The sequence below is a fragment of the Phalacrocorax aristotelis genome, chromosome 15 (assembly GCF_949628215.1).
Source record: "Phalacrocorax aristotelis chromosome 15, bGulAri2.1, whole genome shotgun sequence".
Lineage (NCBI taxonomy): Eukaryota > Metazoa > Chordata > Aves > Suliformes > Phalacrocoracidae > Phalacrocorax > Phalacrocorax aristotelis.
In genome coordinates this window covers 16,260,390-16,281,030 of record NC_134290.1, presented here as the reverse complement: position 1 = coordinate 16,281,030, position 20,641 = coordinate 16,260,390, and the positions used below count along the sequence as shown (strand labels likewise).

General features: G+C 48.4%; 5 protein-coding genes across 10 annotated transcripts in view; 2 read left to right on the top strand and 3 right to left on the bottom strand.

Annotated features, from left to right (window-relative positions):
• The window catches only part of HIRA (histone cell cycle regulator), a 37,203-nt gene extending 34,878 nt beyond the window's left edge, over window positions 1-2,325 (bottom strand). Inside the window, exon 1 of the mRNA XM_075110131.1 lies at window positions 2,153-2,325. Coding sequence (XP_074966232.1) covers window positions 2,153-2,189 — 37 coding nt within the window. The 5' untranslated portion in view covers window positions 2,190-2,325. The remainder of the gene's footprint in view (window positions 1-2,152) is intronic.
• A 292-nt stretch (window positions 2,326-2,617) lies between these two features.
• On the top strand, window positions 2,618-5,354 carry MRPL40 (mitochondrial ribosomal protein L40). Its single transcript, XM_075110182.1, has 4 exons — window positions 2,618-2,787; window positions 3,280-3,363; window positions 4,365-4,520; window positions 4,891-5,354. Exons 1-4 carry the CDS (start codon window positions 2,744-2,746, stop codon window positions 5,198-5,200), a joined length of 594 nt encoding a protein of 197 aa, XP_074966283.1. The 5' UTR covers window positions 2,618-2,743; the 3' UTR covers window positions 5,201-5,354.
• Window positions 5,355-5,778: 424 nt separating this feature from the next.
• On the bottom strand, window positions 5,779-7,325 carry C15H22orf39 (chromosome 15 C22orf39 homolog). Its single transcript, XM_075110181.1, has 3 exons — window positions 7,217-7,325; window positions 6,960-7,127; window positions 5,779-6,492 (listed from the first exon to the last, which is right to left on the bottom strand). The coding sequence occupies exons 1-3, from the start codon at window positions 7,238-7,240 to the stop codon at window positions 6,367-6,369; spliced, it is 318 nt and encodes a 105-aa protein (XP_074966282.1). The 5' UTR covers window positions 7,241-7,325; the 3' UTR covers window positions 5,779-6,366.
• A 690-nt stretch (window positions 7,326-8,015) lies between these two features.
• UFD1 (ubiquitin recognition factor in ER associated degradation 1) overlaps window positions 8,016-20,641 on the bottom strand; it is a 436,293-nt gene continuing 423,667 nt past the window's right edge. Inside the window, exons 2-13 of one of the 4 annotated variants that reach the window (XM_075110156.1) lie at window positions 15,037-15,100; window positions 14,555-14,687; window positions 13,789-13,821; window positions 12,822-12,943; window positions 12,340-12,470; window positions 11,860-11,932; window positions 11,059-11,127; window positions 10,458-10,523; window positions 10,114-10,161; window positions 9,655-9,743; window positions 8,784-8,865; window positions 8,016-8,364 (exon numbers count right to left, since the gene is read on the bottom strand). In XM_075110156.1, the coding sequence (XP_074966257.1) occupies window positions 8,290-8,364; window positions 8,784-8,865; window positions 9,655-9,743; window positions 10,114-10,161; window positions 10,458-10,523; window positions 11,059-11,127; window positions 11,860-11,932; window positions 12,340-12,470; window positions 12,822-12,943; window positions 13,789-13,821; window positions 14,555-14,687; window positions 15,037-15,039 (924 nt within the window). In that variant the 5' untranslated portion in view covers window positions 15,040-15,100 and the 3' untranslated portion in view covers window positions 8,016-8,289. Of the gene's footprint in view, window positions 8,365-8,783; window positions 8,866-9,654; window positions 9,744-10,113; window positions 10,162-10,457; window positions 10,524-11,058; window positions 11,128-11,859; window positions 11,933-12,339; window positions 12,471-12,821; window positions 12,944-13,788; window positions 13,822-14,554; window positions 14,688-15,036; window positions 15,214-20,641 lie in introns of those variants that run through there. The other 3 variants (XM_075110157.1, XM_075110155.1, XM_075110154.1) reach the window with 3 other exon arrangements.
• Window positions 15,566-20,641, top strand: part of CDC45 (cell division cycle 45) — a 44,861-nt gene continuing 39,785 nt past the window's right edge. For 2 of the 3 annotated variants that reach the window (XR_012663200.1, XM_075110146.1), the window contains exons 1-7: window positions 15,578-15,700; window positions 16,731-16,790; window positions 17,088-17,180; window positions 17,626-17,763; window positions 18,362-18,505; window positions 19,683-19,738; window positions 20,396-20,444. Coding sequence is in view for 2 of the 3 variants with exons in the window: in XM_075110146.1 (XP_074966247.1) it covers window positions 15,650-15,700; window positions 16,731-16,790; window positions 17,088-17,180; window positions 17,626-17,763; window positions 18,362-18,505; window positions 19,683-19,738; window positions 20,396-20,444 (591 nt within the window). In the remaining variant the exon portion in view is untranslated. Of the gene's footprint in view, window positions 15,701-16,730; window positions 16,791-17,087; window positions 17,181-17,625; window positions 17,764-18,361; window positions 18,506-19,682; window positions 19,739-20,395; window positions 20,445-20,641 lie in introns of all 3 variants that reach the window. The other variant, XM_075110147.1, reaches the window with a different exon arrangement.

The following is a 20,641-nucleotide window of genomic DNA, read 5'->3' as shown; positions in this document are numbered from 1 at the left end:
AATGACAGCACCTCGATCGGGCGCGGGGAAGAGCCGGTCATGCTGTTGGGACTCTCGCTCACAAACCAACAGTGAAGCGGCCGCTCGTGCCCGTGGGGAAAAACAGGAGTGAAGACAGTCGAAGCGAGACTCCAGTACGCGCAGCGTGAGCTACCTTTGCTCTGCTTCTGGAGAGGTTTCAGAGCACATAGGTGGGCCCACTAAGCGTGACGGAGGCTGCCGGCACACAGCAATGCCTGCAGGATCCGGAACCCGGGTATGTTAAAAGAGGCCGACTAAACTCACCAGTTTTTATCCTGCACTCCCTGCCCCAAGGATAAGAACACATGAGCGTTATACAGTCCTGTGTACGTTCGCGGACCTTAAAGCGTTTTGCAAATGAAGCCAGTTATGAATGTCTGCTTTGCAGGTGGTGAAACTATGACAAAGTGACTTGCCCAAACTCATCCCAGCAGGACAGTGGCAAGAACAGGAATAAAGCTTGAGACTATCGAGGCCCTGTTTAGCCCATTATCCACTAGGCAGAGTATCACAGGGCTTTATAAATTGAGCCTTGCTGCAAACTGCTTGGCTGAGGAGTGTTTTCTGCAAAAGTCTGGTGTATTTTAAACAGCTACAGATTTCAAATCCATACCCATAGCTAAAGGTGCACCTGTTAAAGAAATAAGGAAAGAACTTACAGATCTAAGCTCTGTTATCTGCAAAGATTTAGGCTGAAAGTTTTTATTCAGCTGCTCATAAGTGGGCTCCCGCTGAAGACCCAGAGAGGCACCGCACACTCCGCCCGCCAGCAGCCAGCGACTAAGATGTAAATGCTACATTTGTTTAGATTAACCAAGCAGAAATGTAAAAAACATCTCAAATAAAGTACTTCCACCTTTTTTTCAGCTCGCTACAAGCTTTCGTTAAGAGGCTACGTCCATCTGCTGACTATACGGCCCCTGGAGAGTAGTTCAAGTAAAGATGGATGCGAATTTCAACTCGAGGCTTAAGCTGCCATTCTTAAAACCTGCCGCACGATTACAAAGACAACAAGGCATGGAGAAAGGCAGCTGCAAAGTTGAGTGTGCGGTTTCTAACTCAAAGCACCCTTCTTTGGCTTAAGCAAGCTGGTATCTAGAATAAAACCAAGCTGGAGACCAATGGCTAGGTGAGTCCGGCTAGTGACATTTATATCAGGGCATGAAATTTGCAGTTGAAATCAAGCTGTATGCATGAATCTGAGGACAAAACCTGCATAAATAGAAGTGAGCTCTTCACATTGGATTTGTTCTCACTGCTTCGCCAGGAACAGTACGGGCATCGCTCCAGAAATTTATCATATGGGGTGTAAATACGTAACAGCGACGCTATCCCGTACTCGCCACGCTAAGAAAGTAGAGGGCTTTCCGTCACTGCCGACACTTCATTCTGAAAGTGTTTTAGCTCACAAATCCCCGCAGAATCACCAGGGGAGCAGCAGGCAGGATACGATACACGTTCAGGGGGTTGTTTTGAAAGTCGTGGGGGAAGAATCTTTTTCCCCGCCATGGCCAACGCCAGCACAGACGACCAGCGCTGGAGCTTATCGCATTCGGGGGCTCTGACGCCGAACCCGACACAAGACGGCAGCGGCCGGTTGGCACGGGGCGCCCGCACAGCCCGGGGGCGCCCGCACAGCCCGGGGGCGCCCGCCGCTCCCGCTCGCAGCCTCGCTTCGAACCGTCCCTCTCCGCGTTCGAGGGCGCCAAGTCGCCCGACGTCGGTGCCCCGCTGGGAAGAGCGGCTCAAGGCGGCACCCTCGGGCCCCACGCCGGTGGGGGGGCACCGGCAGGCAGCGGGGGGCCGTGCCGGGGGGCAGCCGGCCCGGGGGGAGCCGGCCCGGGCCCCCCCGCAGCCATGTTCTGAGGGCGCCCCGGCCGAGCCCCGCGCTTCGGCCCTCACGTTTCTTTAGAAACCCCGGTTTCGTTTTCGCACCTCAGTCCGCGGCGAGCCCGGCCCCCACCCCCAGCCCCCCGGCGCGGCGGAGCCCCCAGCACGCCGCCCGGCGGCGGCACGACCCCCGCCGTCCCCCGAGCCTCGCCCCACGCGTGTGCCGCGGCCCGGCCCCCGCCCCCGCCCCGCCGCACCTGCCCGCCCGGCCCCGCGGCACCTGCCGCCCGCCGCCCCTCACCATTGTGGTTGACCCAGGTCGGCTTCAGGAGCTTCATTGTTCCCCGCCCGGGGCCCCCGCCGGCCTCCGCCCTCGGGACCCCCGGGCGGCTCCGCCCGGGCTGCCTCCGCGGCCGAGCGAGCGGCGGAGCTCAGCGGCCGCTGCCCACCATTGGCCCCCTCCCCGCCGCGCTCTGCCCGCCCTGCCGGCCGGCCGGAGCCGCCTCAGCGCCGCGCCATGCCCCGGCGCCGCCCCTGACGCAGCCCCCGCCGCCCGGCCGCATCCCCCACTCCGCTCCCGGCGGCTCCCGGCAACGCCGGAACTCGGCGCCTGGCAACTGCCTAACCGGCCCGGCGGGAAACAGCCGCCCCCGAGCCCCGGAGTTCCCCCGCCTCGGCCGCCGGGGGGCGAGATCCCGCGAGGCGCCGCCGCTCCGCCTCCCGGGCGGGCGGGTGCCCTCTGCCGGCCGTAACGGGGCAACGGCGGCGGGGCGGGGCCGTCCCGCAGGCCTGGCAGCGCGGCCGGAACGTTTCTGAAGTGGAACCGAGGACGCGGGTAGCCGAGCGCGGCCGGCGGGGAGTGCGGGTGCACCGCCGGCACCAGCAGGGAGCCATGTTGGCGGCGGCGGCGTGGGGACTCCGCGGGGCCCGGCTCAGGTAGGGAGGGGGCTCGACCTCGCCCCGGACCCTGCTCCCCGCCTGCGAGTCCCTAGGCGGCCTGGGCCCGCACCCCGGGGCCGGAAGGCGGTGTGCGCCGGTCGGGTCCCGCACCGGGAGCAGCCGGTGCCCCGGTAGCCGGGCCGGCCGCCTGCTGCCGCGCTCGGGGAAGCGGCACGGCTCTCCTCGCCGCCTGGGCGGGGGCGGCCGCGCCTCCCGCAGCAGCACGACGTTGCTCCGACCCGCTGCGGGACTTAACCGCGCCCTGCGGAGTCCCAGCACCGAACAGGCCCGGTCTGGGGTTCGGTGAGCTCGCTGGAGGGCCCGAGGTGACCCCCTCTGGGCGAGCATGGCGTACCGTCGCGGATGAAGTAGCCAGAGATGCTTCGGAACTCATCATTTTAACTTCTGACTAATAAATAGCTCTTGTGTTTTGCAGAATCAATGCCGTCAAGTTTCTCCTCACGCTTTACGTCCTTTTTTCTCCCATAGCTGGTGGGTGCCGCAGGCGGCTCCGTCCCGAGGAGGTCACTGGCAGGCTTCGCTGCTGGGGCTCGGGGCGTCGCTCCCCGTGAGGTGAGCGCAGGTACCCGGAGCGCGTAGGAGCCTTTCCGGCCTTAGGGGAACAGATTTTTCCAAGTCAACTATAGGTGTTTGCTTTCAAGTCTCTCCTTGTAAAAGAAGCGTTGGCCTCTGGAGGAGAGTTGAATGTCACCTGTACGGTTACGGCTTCGTGCCTCTGTGTAGCTGTATTTGCTTCTGCAGCCGCAGGACGTGGCCGGAGGTGTTGGGATTTAAGCCATGCTCCAGAATTCTCTTCTGAGCAACCACGGAAACGAAAGCCTAGCTGAACCAAAACCACTTCACTATATGTGGCGTACTAGACAGCCCGCACTTACCTACATGTTATATTTTGTTATCCATGTTTTGTTTTGATGCAACTAGATTTAAAATACTCTGGTAGCTACTGGGTACTGCCAGAGGCTGTCTCACACCACAGGGGCTGTTTGTTCGATCTGCGAGGCAGGAATGATACCCCACGGGCCCATGCGAGGGTTAGTTTGTGTGCAGAGCGTGGCGTACGTTACCTTGGGTACACTGGATCTGCGGGGACAAGCGCAACAGGAGAGTGACAGCTGCACCTTGAGTTTGGTTCCAGATGCGGGAACTTTCAAAGCATGTGTAAAACCACTGACTCCCTTCTGTCATGTGAGATGACAGGAGTATTTGCAGGTAACCCCGATACCGGCTCTGCTGCACTCTGAGCTAGTGCAAAACAACCACAACGCAACTTTTGTGGAACCTTCCTCAGGTCATTCTGATGTTTGGCACAAAATTGGAGGTTGCTTTTTCTGAGGCAGGTGCAGTTCTCTCTGCAGAAAATCTCACAAGACACATTGCTGCCTCCTGGAAATTACATTACCTAAGTAAAGCTAATGGCTGGAACTTCTGTTAGGGACCAAGCTAAGCAATGAGAGGGAACAGTCCTTAGAAAAGTAAAGTGGAAGCAAAAGGTGCTGGTGCTGAATTAAATGACAAAATACCTTCTTTCATTCACATAATTATTTCCCTTGTAGAGCACAGCCAAAGAAGAAGAAGAAAGTGGATGTAAGGAGAGAGCAAGCACAGAAGGATCGCATGAAAAGGAAGATAAAGAAGTTGGAAAAAGCTGCCCCGGAAATGATTCCAATTGAGGATTTTGTAACACCACTGAAGTACTCTGATAGCAACAGGTGCGTAAGGCTGTCATTCACCGTGCGCCTGCATTCATGGTAGAAACACTTCTACCTTCTTTATCTGCAAAACCGCAGCGTAGCGCCAGCCTTGGTACAGAACCTTATCTACTTTGACCAGGACAACAGTGTGGAAAGCAGATTTTATTTGCTCCTGCTAAAAGCAGTGAAAAAATAGTAACATGAATTTCCTGTTAGAATGATCACAGAAAACCTCGCAGAGGTTGCGCGAATGAAATGGGTTCTCTGGGTTTGGGGGAGGTTTGGCTGGCGGTGGTGGGGTTTGCTGTTGTTTTGGTTTGGTTTTTTTAATTTGCTCTTTGGGGCGCAGGCTATTTCTCTATTACAGTGTTATCGTATTCTTTATCAGGGTGCGGAGCATTCCCCCTCTGCCATTTGAGGAGACTGAAAGAAGAGTTTTACTTCTGAAGAAGTGGTGTTTGTTTAAGCAGAAACAAGATAAGGCAGAAAAGAATGCAATTCAGAGCCTTGTAGAAGCTCAGCAAGAGGCACTAAGGGAACTGCGCCTTGAATCGGAGGAGCTGTACCAGGCAGCAATCAGACGAGACGAGGGGCTTTTCCCCTTCGAGAGAGATGGACCTGCTTATACCCCACCGCTGCCTGGCTACGATCCTCCTGAAGGAAAATGCATTGATATCACCAAAGTGTACACGCAGTGAGGGGGGAGCGTGCTGTTCCTCCGGCATGAGCTACTCGGCCGACTGGAGGAGGAAAGAATGGAATAAGAATAAACAATTCCTTCTGCAGGTTAAAATACTGCAGCCGTGTGTAAAAAACATTAATAAAGCATCTCTCTGGGTTTTTTTAAACAGCTATCTAGGTGGTAGGAGACCCAACAAAACTACACTACCTTACTGTTGTGCCATTCTAGAACAAAACAAAGTAGCAGTATTTGTATTACAGCATATTTTGTCTTTCTGGGCTTGTCTCTCTCATCCCTCCATACGCTCCCGAGCAGCATTTTGCTTTGTTCTGCATAAGCCATAACTTGGGAGATTCCTGTGCTGAGGACAGTGTCACAGTCGCCATGTCAGAGTCTGTACTACACGGGAGGTAGCAGCTGACCCTTTGCTGCCTTTCTTCTCATGCTTCAGTGAAGTTCTTTAGCATATAAGGGAAAACAGATGCAAAACATAACCATGACAAAGCCACAGTTAAGTTTTGGGGTTTTTATATTGCCACATAAGTATCATAACTAAATTTCTGAGGGCTTGCCCTAATACACGACAGATCTCTCTTCAGTCATTTAAACCTTTATTTTTGTAGTAACTTTGAATGCTGCCATCGCCACACACCACCAGTCAAGAGCAGTGCCGCAAAGTGCCATTTCAGGGTCTGCAATACCATCCCACCAGGCGTGAAGCTCTCAACCCATGTCAACAGTGAACCGGGGAAACACCTTTTAAATGCCAGTAGTTGTGATCGCCCTGAGCTGGCGGGGAGGAGGCCCAGCTTGCGTTTGTCCTCCCACCTGGCAGGCCGGGGCTAGGTGCCTTGTTCCAAAAGCACATGACACCACCCGGTAGGGGAGGAGGTCCTTGTCGAGCAGGAGGAGCTAGGTCATGTACACACTCATTTGCGAGTTGCCTGCTGAGATGAAAGCCTAAAGCACAAGACAGTAATAGAAGACCAGAATCCAATCAAACGCCTCAATTCTCCCTTTAAGAAGTACCACAGTGTTTAAATAAACCCTCAGTATTTTTAAATGAGCGTTACCGTACTGCAGAGCGGAGCTACACCTGTGTAATTTCAAGATGACATGAAAGAAAAAAACCCAGCATAGTTCTGTATTACGTTAGTGACCAAACAGAGCAAAACAGTCTTGCTAATTTGGTTTGTCTTGGTCAAGCGGGAGATACCAGTCCGGTGGCGGGCTCTTCCTGAGCGTCCACACCGGAGCGTATTTCTGTTTTTCCATAACTCGAGCTCTTTCACTCTTGCACAAAGCTTCCTGAAATACAGGGGAAAAAACATCACCAGGTTAGCGTTGGATGTTCCAGTCTTACAGAGCTTATTTCGTGCTGCCGTCTATTTTGAGATAAAATGAGGAACAGAAATTTATCATGCTTAAATAGAAGCGCTAAACACTATGTAAGTAAGCCAGGATACAGGCTTTTAACCATGCCATGCTTATATTTTGCCCCCTACTCCTCCGTTAGGGACAAAACCCAGCAGCTGTCCCAGGTGGCTGCCAGGACGCGCTGAAGGGCTCCCCTTTTCCAGCGTTTGCCCAGGAGCGCACCCGGAGGCCCCAGGAACACCTTTTCCCTGTAACGCGGCAGCTTTTCGCGTCAGGAGGGGAATGTCAGAGCCAGCGACACCGAGGGCTTCTACCACCGGCGGCTGAGGGGCCTCCCCCACGCAAGCACCGGCCCTCCGAGCTCCGGGCGGGCCGTGCAGGCCGGGGGGCGGCGGTACCTGGGCGTCGGCGGCGCGGCTCCTCTCCCAGGCGCGGCAGGCCTCGTAGTCCTCCCGCCACCGCCCGCAGGCCGGCATCGCCCCGTGCGCGTAGTAGTGGTGGAAGGCGTGCCGCAGGCCGCGGCAGTGCTTCCACTCCCACCAGTAGTCCTCGCACGACCGCGGCGGCTGCGGGCGGACAAGGAGCCCGGGGTGAGCCCCACGACACGGCCCCGGCCCCGGCCCCGGCCCCCGCCGCCGCCCCGGTCCCCGCTCACCCGCCAGCTCCCGCCGCCCGCCATGCCGCCCCGCCGGAGGGCCCCCGCCCCGCCACCAATCCCCGCCGCGCTTTGCGGGGAGACCCGCGGCTCCGGCCAATGGCGAGGGGCGGCACAGACCGCCTCGCCGCCCCGCCCCCCGGTTTACGAGCCAATGGCTGCCTGGGGGCGGGGCTCCCCGGGCCGCACGTGGCCCCGCCCTCTCCAACACCCACCCCAACTCCGGCCGCCCCAAAACCCGCCGCTTTCGCGGGAAATGCCCCACGGCGGGCGGGGCGGGGGCGGCCCCGCAGCAGGGAGGCGGGCGGGTTACCACGGTCCCGAACTCGGCCTCCCGGGGGGCGCAAAGGGGCTGCACCCCGTCACCCACCGGCAGGCTCGGCCATGGAGCGTGGGCGCCCCACCGACACCGCTATTCCACAGCGTGGGCAGCCAAGCCTCATGCTCCCGCACCGGGCAGAGAAGCCGGGCCTCGCCACCCCCTACACGCAACACTGGATCGCTGCAGTGCATTATTAAAAGGCTTGTTATTAATTATAAATATAAAAAGCAATTACAAGGGGATTGATTGCTTAGAATGATTTATAACCCAACACCTGAAGCTATGATTAGAGACTCCCCGCACAACAGTCTTAAAACATCTGAGTGTTGGCCTTCGATTGCACCACACCAACAAATTAGCTGGAACTCTGGCAAAATACATAGAGAGGGAGGAAAATACGAAGCACGGAGTGACATGAGACCGTCATCACTCGGGGTACAGGATGGGAGGACGTAGTTTAAGAACCAGACCTTCTAGTAAAGTAGACCTTGTCGGTTTTACTTCTCAGCTTTATCCGAGATACACTTTCCCTCTTTACAACACATAACGGAAAACTCTCAGAATTCCTAGACCTTAATTTTCGGTTGAAAATTAGGACAGCCTGACAGCTCCGGTTTTAAATGTGAAACCAACACCAGTAAAAGCATTCCTCTGCTGCTAAACAACCTCTCCTCTCGGCTGCAATAACTAAGATCTGATACGCTGCAATTGTTAGTTTATTTTCCTCCTAATTGACTACAGGTGCCACAACTTAGGGTTTTCTTCCCTTTTTGCGCAGGGACTGGCCTTCTCCTGAAAAGGCGATAAACCGGCTTCCAGATTCATCCTGGAAAGAGGGGAAAAAAGGTTGTTAGCTCTTTGCTCACTGCTTGTGCATGGTGAAAGCTGAACGATCGTTAGGAAGAACATTCCATCAGAGCAGCAACTGCCCGAAGACATTTCATATCCTAATCTACATAATAACCAAGTTTCTTCCTGAAAATAAAATACGAGCATTTCAGTGACCTTTCAGCCAAGTGAAACAAGTACGCACTGGCTTATTAAACCCACATCGGGCCAATCCTTTTACCGCAGCAAGCAAGGACACCAGAGGTTGCTTCCACCTCACTGAAACCACTTAACTACCACCACCTTTTAGCAGAGGCACGCTGTGAAAAATAGTGTGGGGAGAGGAACCGCAGACTTGGGCAGTGGTTCCAACGTTCTAATTCTGTGCCAAACTGGGGAGGATCCAACTTTATTTACCTCTTCGACTTTCTTAACAAGCGGACGTGAGTTTCTAATGAATGTGATTCTACCGATCTTGAAGTCGTAGTTGGGTATTCCTCTGGAAGAGAAGCATAAAAATGGTATGAAAGAAGTTTTACACCCACCATCCAGCTGAACACAGGGAGACCGATTCTATGTCTGTCAGTATTGTACCAACACTGGCTGCAAGTTTTCATTACCAAATAATTCTGGAGTTAAACCACTGAATTACTTCTGAAGGCAGGCATACACTGCATGAAGTAAATAACCAGATACCGGCGCTGCCGCAGCAGCTTGCCTGTGGGCACATTTCCCGCAGCCTGTGGTTTCCCCAGGGCCGTGGAGACACTTTTCCACAAGGGTTCAAGTTTTATTGTGACAGGCACAATGACAGAATGCCACAGGAACCACGTCCCTGCACACTTCCACTAAGTCTGAATTCTCTAAATTTCCTTCTAAGGAAAAAAAAAAGAAACCCAAAACCCCAAGGAACCCACCCGCCGCTCGGCTCTGGTTATCCACCCAACTCCAACAAGATTCCACGCTATGCCAAACTTCACTTTAGAAAATTGGCAGGTCCTGCACATCACCCGATCGAGCCCACCAGCCCGGTCTAGACCTGCTGCCGTTCCCCGCCTGTCTTCTATAGAACCAGAGCTGATTGAGGGAGTTTTGGCAACATGAACTCAGGATCTGCACCTGGAGTAGTCAGACCTCGCAGTCAGTCTAGGAGACTGGGCTATTTATTTTCTTAATGCAAACCTAGGGTGAAATTAGCTTGTTTATGTTGCAGGAGGAGGAAAAAAAATCCCAACGCTGCTCCAACACCGATCCTTGGCTTGCTGGCAACTGAATGAAGCAGACATACCTTCGAATGTCTCCTGGTTTAATTGGCGATGGACTAGGCTCAACACCTTTCTTCTTGCCATCCAGTCTGTTCCCAGAACCAGAGAACGCCTATGTATAGATAGTGAGTTCTAATTTAACCGTACCTTGTATTTGAAAGCACACTGCACAGGGGTACTGCATTCTGGAAAATCCTACTATCATTTTAAATTATTTGATTCAGTATGGGTTTTTTTTGGTACATACAAGCTGATGAACCCTGGGTGTAGGAGTATGTTTTGGTCTCCCATTTATAGACTGCTCTTTTAAGGGCAGCAAACCATACTCTTACTGGCTGTAAGCCCCACAAAACAGTCGCAGACACTTGCCAGTTAAACAACGAGCACCTCTAAGAACAGGTACTAGTATTTTCCAGTTGTTTGGAACAACTTTCCCTCACCATTTTACAACACTCAGAAACCAGCAGAAATAGGGGACTTACACGAAATCCTATGTCACTCACGTATCCACTATGGTCTGCTTCAACATCCTGCCAGGGAGAAAACAAGCGAGTTCATTGTGTCCGTGCTGTGATATGCAGAACACATGAAAACACTTCCACGTATTTCTGACCAAACCCAACTTCAGAACAATCCCTTTCCAAAATCAACAGTTGATAAACAACCATCTCCTAAGTAACACAAGTAAAAGCATCTGGTAAGTAAAGTTTAGTCTTAATAATTTGTTTCAGGAAAAAAAAAAAATCTATGTTGGCGCTCACAGCTCTACCACAAGCAAGGCTGACTTCTAGGGAATACACTTTTGAAGAACAGAAGCTCAACTTACTGTGGTCTCTTCATGTTGCACACTTCTTTCCGGTTCTTTGTACCCCAAAGGAGCATCAAAGTCCACCTATTTACACAAGAAACAAGAAAATAAGCATGATTGTTATTTTGCTTTTCATCATAACCTTTATACTACTATTCCTCAAAACTCCACAAACTATCACATCATTTTGATCTAGAAAGAACTGAGTTTTGCTTGCTGAATGTTTTCGCTCGGAACTAAAGAGACTAAGCCTCCCAGGAGTGAGTCTTAGCATCTGATTGAAACAGAGCAGGAAAACAGCACCCCACAGTATCACTACAGTTTGAATCAAGAAAAGGCTGTTAAATAAAACTCAGATTATAGAGCATATTGAAGCTAGATATTAAATTCTAGGCACTAGAGTCACCTGATGGTGTGTGAAGTGCAGCTCGAGACCACAGAAGTGGTTACAAAGGTACATGGGGGTACTCTCAGACGAGTCGCCTTCCTCATCCCGGCTGATTTCACCTCTCGTGCAGCATTGGAGGTGCTCAGTGTACAGCGCTACCACTGAGCGCAACACCCTCTCCTTTCGGGAGGACACAGCAAACGCAGACTTTCCACACCAGCTTTAACTTACGTTCATATCGCATTCTATGATGGACACAGCCTTATCCGGTTTGGTCTCCATTACCCGAAGCTCGTAGATCTGAAAGAGCAGTGAATATTTTAAGGTTGCACGTGAAAAAGCTCAGCTCGTGTGCAATATGTGAAAAAAAGCACTCATAAATAGCTAAAGAATAGTAAAAGCTAAAAAATATCTAAACCTTCCCCTTCAGATAGCTTCAAGAAAGTTGAAGTAAGTGCTCCTTAGGTTGAGGTCTGAATACTGCAGGGTCTCTACAGAACTTGAGAGCAGAGATTTTTAACTTAGAAGATTGCTATATACTGCAGCTACAGACCCGACCTTTTACTGTACCTTAATCTGCATTTTTGAAAACAAATTATGAATTTAGGATAAGTTCTGTCCCTTGACTTGTAAAGACATCGACAGCACAAAAAATTATTTTCTGGTGAGCCAAAAAACCAGTCTGATCAGCAGCTCAGGAGAAGACTTGATTGACCCTTTTTTTCCCCTCAATAGAATCCGACTGCGAAATCTCCCATCTGGGATCACTTGTCAACACTGCACAGCTCTGTGCCGACTGTTGTGGCACCGACACCCAACCACTGAGCTTAGCCTTCCACCCCAAGCGATCAAAGCTGCACAGCTGCTGCCAAAAACATTCATTTATAAAATCTGTTCACAAGATGTAGTCAAAGTACTCATGTGGTCAGAACCTACTGAAACACACGTACTTTTTCACATGGGGCAGAATTTATTTCCTCAAATTGATGGTATCCAACCAAAACTTGCACGGACTGGTGCTGTATGCTGTACCTTTTCATTGTAGTTGATGGCAATAACATCGCCGGTAGTCAGACAAGCAAAGTTTCTCAATGCATTTTCTAATCTTTGGAGTATGTTAAGAGGAAACATTTGCCTTCAATGCAACACCAAGCTTTAAAGTTACTGTGTTATAAAACTCTGATCCTTGGTCTCTCAAACATGGTTTAAAAGTCATCAGTAATGTAGACAGCCCATTAGTAAGCATTAGGGTGTACAGGTTCTTCTAAGGGACATGAAAACTCACTGGACTTTAAGCCAAGATTCTTGCTTCACGCCAGGCTACTCTTTGTGCCAGCAGCTGGCAACATCTCTGTACATAAGCTCTCCATCCTTTTTGTTTTCAGGAGGAGGAGGAGTAGTCACCTCCCACTGGAAGAGTACAAGCCACACCCAAAAAGCTAGCTCTGCTTCATCATTCCGACTTGGGAGAAAACTTTTGTCCCCTGCTCCGTAACTGAATAGGAAGGATACACAGCTTTGGGATTGGTGATGTCAAGAAAGTCTGGACTCTGTGGCTGGAATTTTGAGTAAGTAGCAACTTGAAGATTAACGCTCTCCACCTGCACCAGGCCTCCCTCTTCCAGCAGCAGGTTCTGCATCATCTGCAAGAATGAAAACAGAAATGCAAACCGCTATCAACATGACTGATGTTTTAAATTCTCTTTCCTTGCGTATACCCATCTTTGCTGGGGCCACCATGCTCCTTGAAATGTACCAGTTTACCATGGTTTAATTTCAGGGAGAATAGTCAGGTGCATCTCAAAAAGCAGTCTGCTTTGCTTGTTTATTTGAACTCTCATGGAGGGAACCCTGAGCTTAGACTGAAAGCTGTTTTAGGAACATGACTAGCAGAGACACACACTTTCAATAAACGTTACGCCTCTTTCATATTAAACTGGCAACTCACTAATCCTACTCTTCAGGTTCTGGCAGTTCAGCATGACACAACTCACCCAGTGTGGAAGGTAACATATGCCCTCATCGGCCACAAATTCAAGCACTCCACAGTGTGTCATCCGGTCTGAATTTTTATTGGTCAGCTTAAACAGCATCGGGTAAGTAATATTAAGTCGGCCTGGTGAGAAGGGAGAAAAAAAATTTATTTGTTAAAAGCTCCTAACAGATTTCTGAAGCTTTCAGAGACTGAACATTAGCAAGAGAATGGGCCAGACTGTAGGAGAGGATTCCCCTCACACCGTTATTCCCACTACTCAAAACTACAAATCCAGGAGAGAACACAGATACATGAAAACTATATTACCATCGCGCTTAGAACTTCAAATGGCTCTCCAACATTTCCCTAAGCTCAGAGATGAGCAGGCAGCGGGTATTAGCAGAGGAATCTATTACTGTTACATCCTTGTGCTATTATCAGTTAGCTCCTACCTAATGAATTTTAGCAGGCCCTGCCTATTTCAAAATTAAATCCTGACTGAACTAAATTCTCAAAGAAATTCTATTAGGGCTAAAATTCAGGCTGGAGGTAGACACAGGACACCCCCTTAGTTAAAAAGGCCAATAAAGACTATTTATACTATTGATTCAGTTATCTTTTTCGCTACTTCAAAGTTGCTTATACTTATTTTGTCTTTAAAATAGATTTTGCTCCAGACAACAGTATCCAGAACAAGCAGGTTGAGATTAAGAATTTACTAGATCAACTGTAACTGTTATACCAAGTATGTTATTAATAGTTAATATTGATTCATGCCTCAGGTAGCCCAACACTTCAGATGTCTGTACTTGAAGACAAACAAGCTTCAATAATTCCGACAGATAAAATACTTCCAAAACACATTTTTTTAACTAATTAGCCTCTATGTAAGTCAGATTTTAATAGATAACTAAAATACTGTGGTATTTGCTTACACATTTGCTCATATTTCTGTATTGTTATTTCAGAATAAAATATTCACTTACTGAGTTGATCCAAAGCCGACGGTGGCATAATTACTGCAGAAATGAATAAGGATGTAAGATTAGGAGAAGTATGGCTGTACAAAGAGTACATAACATGCACTTTTATCATTCCTTTCTCTAAGATCTCCTCTAAAAAAAGGAGATTCTAATATCTCCTGCAAAGTCATTTTTGAGCCAGGGATTTCAGTAGAATCAGTCATGACAAATATACCTGCTAGCACGGAGATTTCAGAATTTAATCAGGAAAAAAAAAAAGAGGAGACAAGGTTTTACAATACATAGTACTAAAGAAAATATTTCCTAAAGGTGATTTTATTTGTTTGGGCTTAGAGGCGCTCTTAAATCAATGCCAACTCAGAACAACACAGCATTAGTCTGACAGCCCGAAAATTAATATCTTCTCTTTGTTCAAGCTAAGCAAAGTACAACACGAACGGGGGGAAGAATTCTTTATCATAAATTTCAATGGCTCGTTGTGGGCTTAAGATTTTAACAAGAGACTTTAAAAAGGATGAATGTCTTTTTCCAATGCTCATAAACAGGACTCACTCGGTGAAGTTTTTAATTACACGCTAATGCAATAAACCCCTCCTCCTCCCTTCCTAAAGCCGCACCCAGGGCGCTCCCCCAGCTCCGGCCCCAAAGCCGACAGCACGTCTCTGCGCTGTCCTTCGTTCCTGCCGTCTTGGCCAAAGTCTGCATTATTTACTATTATTCACAAACACTCTTCCAACAGGTTATTAGTCAAAATAAAACATGCACATACTCTTCCCGCCTTTCTCCACATCTGACCTGTCATTAGGCCCAGCAAGCATGGATACGGAGAAGCAGCGGTATTGGGTCGAGAAGCGGTTCTGGAAAACCCGAGGGATGGGGTGATCAAACATATTGAAAGAGAACTAAGGGGGAAAAAAAACCACACAAAGAGAAGAGAGTGTTAGTTAATGGGTGTCTATGGCGCACTGAGGGGTAACAGCCCTCGCCGAGTCTCAAGCTCGGAAAAACCCGAGGCCGAGGAGCCTGAGCGCGCTTAGACTCCGCCTGCGGAGGCCGGGGATGGCGGCGCGGCTGGGCCGGACACCGGCGGCGCTGCGCGGGGACGCGATACCCGCCGCCACCGGCGCTCCTCGCCGGCCTCGGGAGGGGCTCCGCGCCGAGCGGCTGGCGGGGGAACGCGGGGCCCTCCCGCCGCCCGCCTGCCCGCCCGCCGTGACTCGGCAATTCCCCCGGCCGCTCCCCGGGCCTCACCATGGCGGCGGCGCTGAGGCGCGGAGCGGCGGCGCTCGGGCTCCCCAAGGGACCGGCGGGCCGCCCCGTTCTCTCGCCTGACGGGACTCTGGCCGCCGCCGCGGGCCCCACCCCACCGCCCCTCCCAGCGTGCCGCGCGGCGCCCGCCTCCCGGGCGGCCATTTCGTGTGAGGGCGGAAGGCGGGGCAGCGTAACCCCCGACGCGGCCGTGGCGGAGGCTTTTCTGGACGCTCGACCCTTCCTCAGCCGCGGAGGGCTGGGGTAGCGCCTCCCGCCTCTCCGCCGAAGTCACTTAAGCGGCAGCGCAAACAATTCGCCCGCGGCAAAGATGGCAGACATGGCAACAAACACCAGAACGGCGCTTCCGGCTGAGGCACCTCTGGGATTGGCCAACCGCCGGATCGTGATTCCCGTTTCCCAATCTCATTGGCAAAAGCCCGGAACGGGTTGAGCAAGTCGTCCAATCCGCTCCGCGAAGGAGGGGCGTCCGCTTTTCCATTGGTCAGCGCGCCGTGGCGAACAGACCAATGGGCAGCGGCGCTATTTGGCGCCTACTTTGAGCAGGGGCAACCCGCAGTGGCCTCCGTTTCCCCGCCGGTCTCGCGCTGTCGCCATGTTTGTCGCCGACTGCCGCCGGGAGTTCTACGACGTGATTGTCAGCCAGGTACGGGCAGTGGGCCGCGACGGGGGGGGGGGTGGGGGTGGTGGTGTCACCCCGGGCTTGCCGGCGGCGGGCGGGCGGGCGGAGCCGCTTCCCCTCGGGCCGCTCCCCGCGGGGCTGCGGCGGTTCCCGCCGCCTCACGAGTGGGGATGGTACCGGGGCCTCCCCGGCTGCGGCGGCTGAGGCGCTCCGGTCCCGCTGGGGCCGCGGGGAGCAGCGGTGCCCGCCTCCCGGGGCTGCCGGGGCGGCGGTGGGAAGCGCCACCGTGAGGCGAAGGCGAGGCCCTGGGTCACGCTGAGGCGGCGTCCCACTGGGGCGAACACCCCTCCCGGGTCTGCCTGCGGCCTTGGAAACCTCTTGCAGTAGGTCTGGTTGGCTATTTTCACTTTTAACCCAGTTTGCTTACCTTTGTTCATAGTGGGTGCGTACACTGAAGCGGTAAAGCTTTTGTCGGGCAGTCTTTTAGTATTTCTACCTCTGAAACTATATGATGTATTGTGCAAACGAAAGCGTTTCCCTCGACTTCTCCAACTGTGAGCAAAATCTCAACACACACACCCCCCCCCCCCCGCAAAAAAAAAACCAAACTCATAAAACACCAGATCAGTTGTTTTGCCTAAACCAAGATTGCACGAGTTGCCTTGCTCCTGTTCTTGCTACAGATATTCTTTAGTCAAAGCTGTTCCAGACCCCGGGCTGAAAACTTAGGCTTTTCTGTACATGATGTGAGTGGTCGCAGGGCGGGCTAGTTCTGAACCTTCAAAACTATGTGCGGTTCATAAGAGTCTGCATAATTATGTTTCGTCAAAGCAGCTGATGGGTATGTGGAGTTGTTGTTGTTAGTATTTACAGGGATCCAAATCGGTTAGTTTTTGTGCAGAGTCCATTCAGAGTAATCCTATTTTATATTTATGATCTGTACCTAGATTTCTTACTTTCTAGTCTCACAGCAATCTACACATTTCATGTACCAGCACATTAGATTTGGCCTCTATGTTAATATATTAATACTATTATTCCATTGTTTTTGCAGCGTGTTCTTCTTCTTGTTGCTTCAGATGTTGACGCATTATGCGCTTGTAAAATACTCCAAGTAAGTCTTTGTTCGTTATCGCTGTAGCCTGACAGTGAAAGAAAAATTGCCCTGGGATCCTTTTAATAGATTTGGACTGGGGAAAGGGTGAAGGCTTAATCTGCTTTTGTAACTTATTTTTTCCATGAGTTATGACATTGAAAACTGGTTACTCACACTCCCAGAGTTCATGTAGATTTGTCATTTGGGATGTCTTCAAGATAAAGATTTTTATGACATAGAATTATAGCATGGTATAGTGCTGTGGAAGAGGTTGTTTCCCCTCATCTTTACTGACAGCTGTTTGCTTCATTTCAGGCTTTGTTTCAATGCGATCATGTGCAATATACGCTCGTTCCAGTATCTGGATGGCAAGAACTTGAAACTGCCTTTCTTGAGCACAAAGATCAGGTGACAAAACACTGTAAACTTTTTAAGTTGGAGCTCATCTTATAGAGATGTGTGCTTCTTCCCTTTCCCCAACTTAAAATGTCAGCTCTTAAAGTAATTATTATTATTGTTTACCTCAAAACAGTGGTTAAATGTTAACATAGCAGTAACAAACTTGTCATTTTTTACATCAGCTCAAACTACCGTGCTATAGCTTTGATAGGGCCCAATTAAGTTTGCACATGTTTTGAGATGTAAAAAGTGGTGATATTGGATCTCCAACGTCCCCAAATTTGGTGCTTTGTCTTCCAAATTTTTTTCCTCAGGGGCATCAAATATGAGAAAATAAACACGTTTTGGCAATGATTAGTGCTTTGGAGGTTTTGTAAAGGTGTTTTCAGACTTCCATGTTTCTTACTAATGGAAGTAAAGAGCTTTTCCCCCCCCCCCCCCCTTTTATTTGCAGTTCAAATATTTTGTTTTTATTAACTGTGGTGCCAACGTTGACCTTCTGGAGATCTTGCAGCCTGAGGAAGACACTTTTTTTTTTGTGTGCGACAGCCACAGACCTATCAATGTAGTGAATGTTTACAATGACACACAGGTAAAAGCTTTTCTTTCAGAATAAAAATCTTCACACAGTGTGGCGGTGGGTGGTGTAGTGGTTTTCTGTGTTTTGTTGAGTTGCTTACCGTGTTAGCTAGCAGGTCAGGAAGCAGAATTAATGAGTATTTGCAGCAGTGATGTACCCGATCAGAAAAAAATCTGTTTTCAGTAATAAAATACATACCATTAGCAGTGTGACAGCTGTCTGTATAAGCACCTGTTAATCCTGTTGCTATAAATGGAACTGCTACAAATCAGAGAATAAACATCCCCCGGAATGTAAGGTGTATTATCCCTCAGCATCTAGCAACACCTAGAATTTGAGTATTAAGCTCAAATTATTTGACGTGACTTTAACAAGCATAAAAAAATTACAGTTCTTTCAGTAATGTTGTAACAAAGGAATAAGTTTTTTACTCTTATTTTGTATAAATAAGTATGGTCTTTGCATGAAAAAGTAATATTTTTGTGATGCCAGGAATCGGTCACAGCCAAAACAAATTTTTTTTTATAAATACCTAGTACTTGTCACTTGTAACACATTTTAATCACTAAATTAGATACTTCCTTTGAAATACGTTTTTTTTTCTTGCTAGATTAAGCTGTTAGTTAAACAAGATGATGATCTCAATGTTCCTGCTTATGATGATATCTTCAGAGATGAGGAGGATGAAGAAGAGGACTCAGAGAATGAAAGTGATGGGTCAGAACCGTCAGAGAAACGTAGACGTTTTGAAGAGGTGTGTTTCTGCCTCTTTGTTGTGAAAAGGAGGAAAATAGGACAGTTATTACATACACTTTACACCATTGTAATAATGGCATTTGAGTTTAAAAGTTATGTTCCAGTAGATCACAAACTGAAGTGTAAGATTTAAAAATTATCTACTACGACCAGTAGAGTTTCACATACACAAAATGTTTATTTATCTGAACTGCACAGAAATATTCTTCTCTTTATAAAAAAAACATGTTTTAAGCTTGATTATGCATAATGCTGTCTTGTGTAACCAGCGAGCTGAAGAGATCTACCTCTGATTATGTGCTCGGGGCTTTTCAGTCTCGCAAACCCACTTACTTAGGTCTAAATGTCTGGGTTTTTAAATAATTGTTTGAGAAGCCAGAAGCCCACAGATAATTTAGCAATGCATTTGTCTGTCCTCGTAGCAGTAAACTAACAAAAGTATATTATGGCAGACACAAAAAATTAAATTTGCCATATGCTGCTTGTAGAATATTTTCTATTTATACCATACAAGGAAGCAAAGGCATGAAGCTAGCAATATTAAGAGACAATTACATGCAAAGACATTCTCTGATTTAATATATATTTAATATTATTTTTCTATTAATATTATACATTTTTTCCTACTAATCTACAAAGGGTGCTAACTCAGCAAAAGCAGATATCAGAAATTCAAAGGAAAATCTATAAATACTCTACACAAAAGCTATTTTCAAGTCTGTTAAATATTTCACAAAGACCTTTTTGATTCCTTTGAGTTTTCAAGCTGATGATGCTCTTTATGGAGCTTAAATATACAGTGAGTGCCTCTGCTTCTGAGCTTCATTAATTATCTCATCTTTATTTTTCATCAGTGTCATTTTCATGTTGAAAGGGCAGGATGCAACGTTGCTAGTGTTGAAAATACTGTGTGCTGGACCTTTTATTTGTGAAGACGAGCTAAATGAATGCTAGCACAGAAAGATGCCATGACTTCATAAAAGCGTGTTCCTTGGAAAAATATTTTATGATAATAATACTTTTCTCATTGGATGTTGTTAATAGGAAGAATTCTTATTTTTAATGAAGACTTTAATTAAAGTCATGTTAGTGAAGACTTAGTCATTGGAATATCTGTATAGCTGCTAATCTAGAGTTTTTTCTTCTAGCTTTTTAATGTCTAAATTTATTTACAGGATGTAATAGAGAGAACAATGAAAAGACGACAGAGGCGAGAGTGGGAGGCACGCAGGTGTGTGTGACTTTTTTAATGTTGCTTGTATGTCTCTTATTCTTTCATTAAAATCTTGGTGACAGTACAAAAACATGGTACTATGCTGCTTGATTTGCACAGTGCTTTAATTCTAACTTCATTCAGAAAGTGGAGAGGGATATTCACTGTATGAAAATAAAACATTTAAATGGAGGGTAGTTGTAAATAGTAATTTCTAAATTTGAGTAGCAATAGGATTATTATCGATGTCACATGTCATACTATACAGGAAGCAATAGCAAAATAGCATTGCTTCACTTTTAAGTAGCTGTAGTATTCTTCTCTTGTCTATCTTAGGGTGCAATTTGTGCTTCTGGTTTCTTCCTTCACAATCCCGCTATTGTTAGTAGGAGTGAGTGGGAACAAATCGGATAAGAAACTGGGATTAGAGGAATAATGATTTAATTATTTGTTCCTTTTTACTTTCTGAGTCTGTTTCAGTGTGGTTTCCACATTGCTACTAAATTCTAATTGCCTTGCAGAAAAACAATTTCTAGCCCAAGTTTAGGGTTTTTTTTTTTTTAATTGCTAAAATGAAATTTAAATATAATTTCACAATTTCTGGCTTATATTTTTAATTGGATCCAACAACATGTTTACCTCTTAGTCAAATGATGGTTTTTTTCCCCTTTTTAGACGAGAAATTCTTTTTGACTATGAGCAATATGAATATCATGGGACCTCAGTAAGTATGAGCTCTTGTTTGCCATAAAAACACCAGGTGCCAATGTAAACTAATTGGACAATAGCCAACGTTATAATTATCTATTACAATGTTATAATTGCCTAATAATACTATACATGATAAAAATAATATAACACACTATTACTATATCTTGTATGATGTATCTTATATATAACTATATGCGCAAGTGGTTTGCC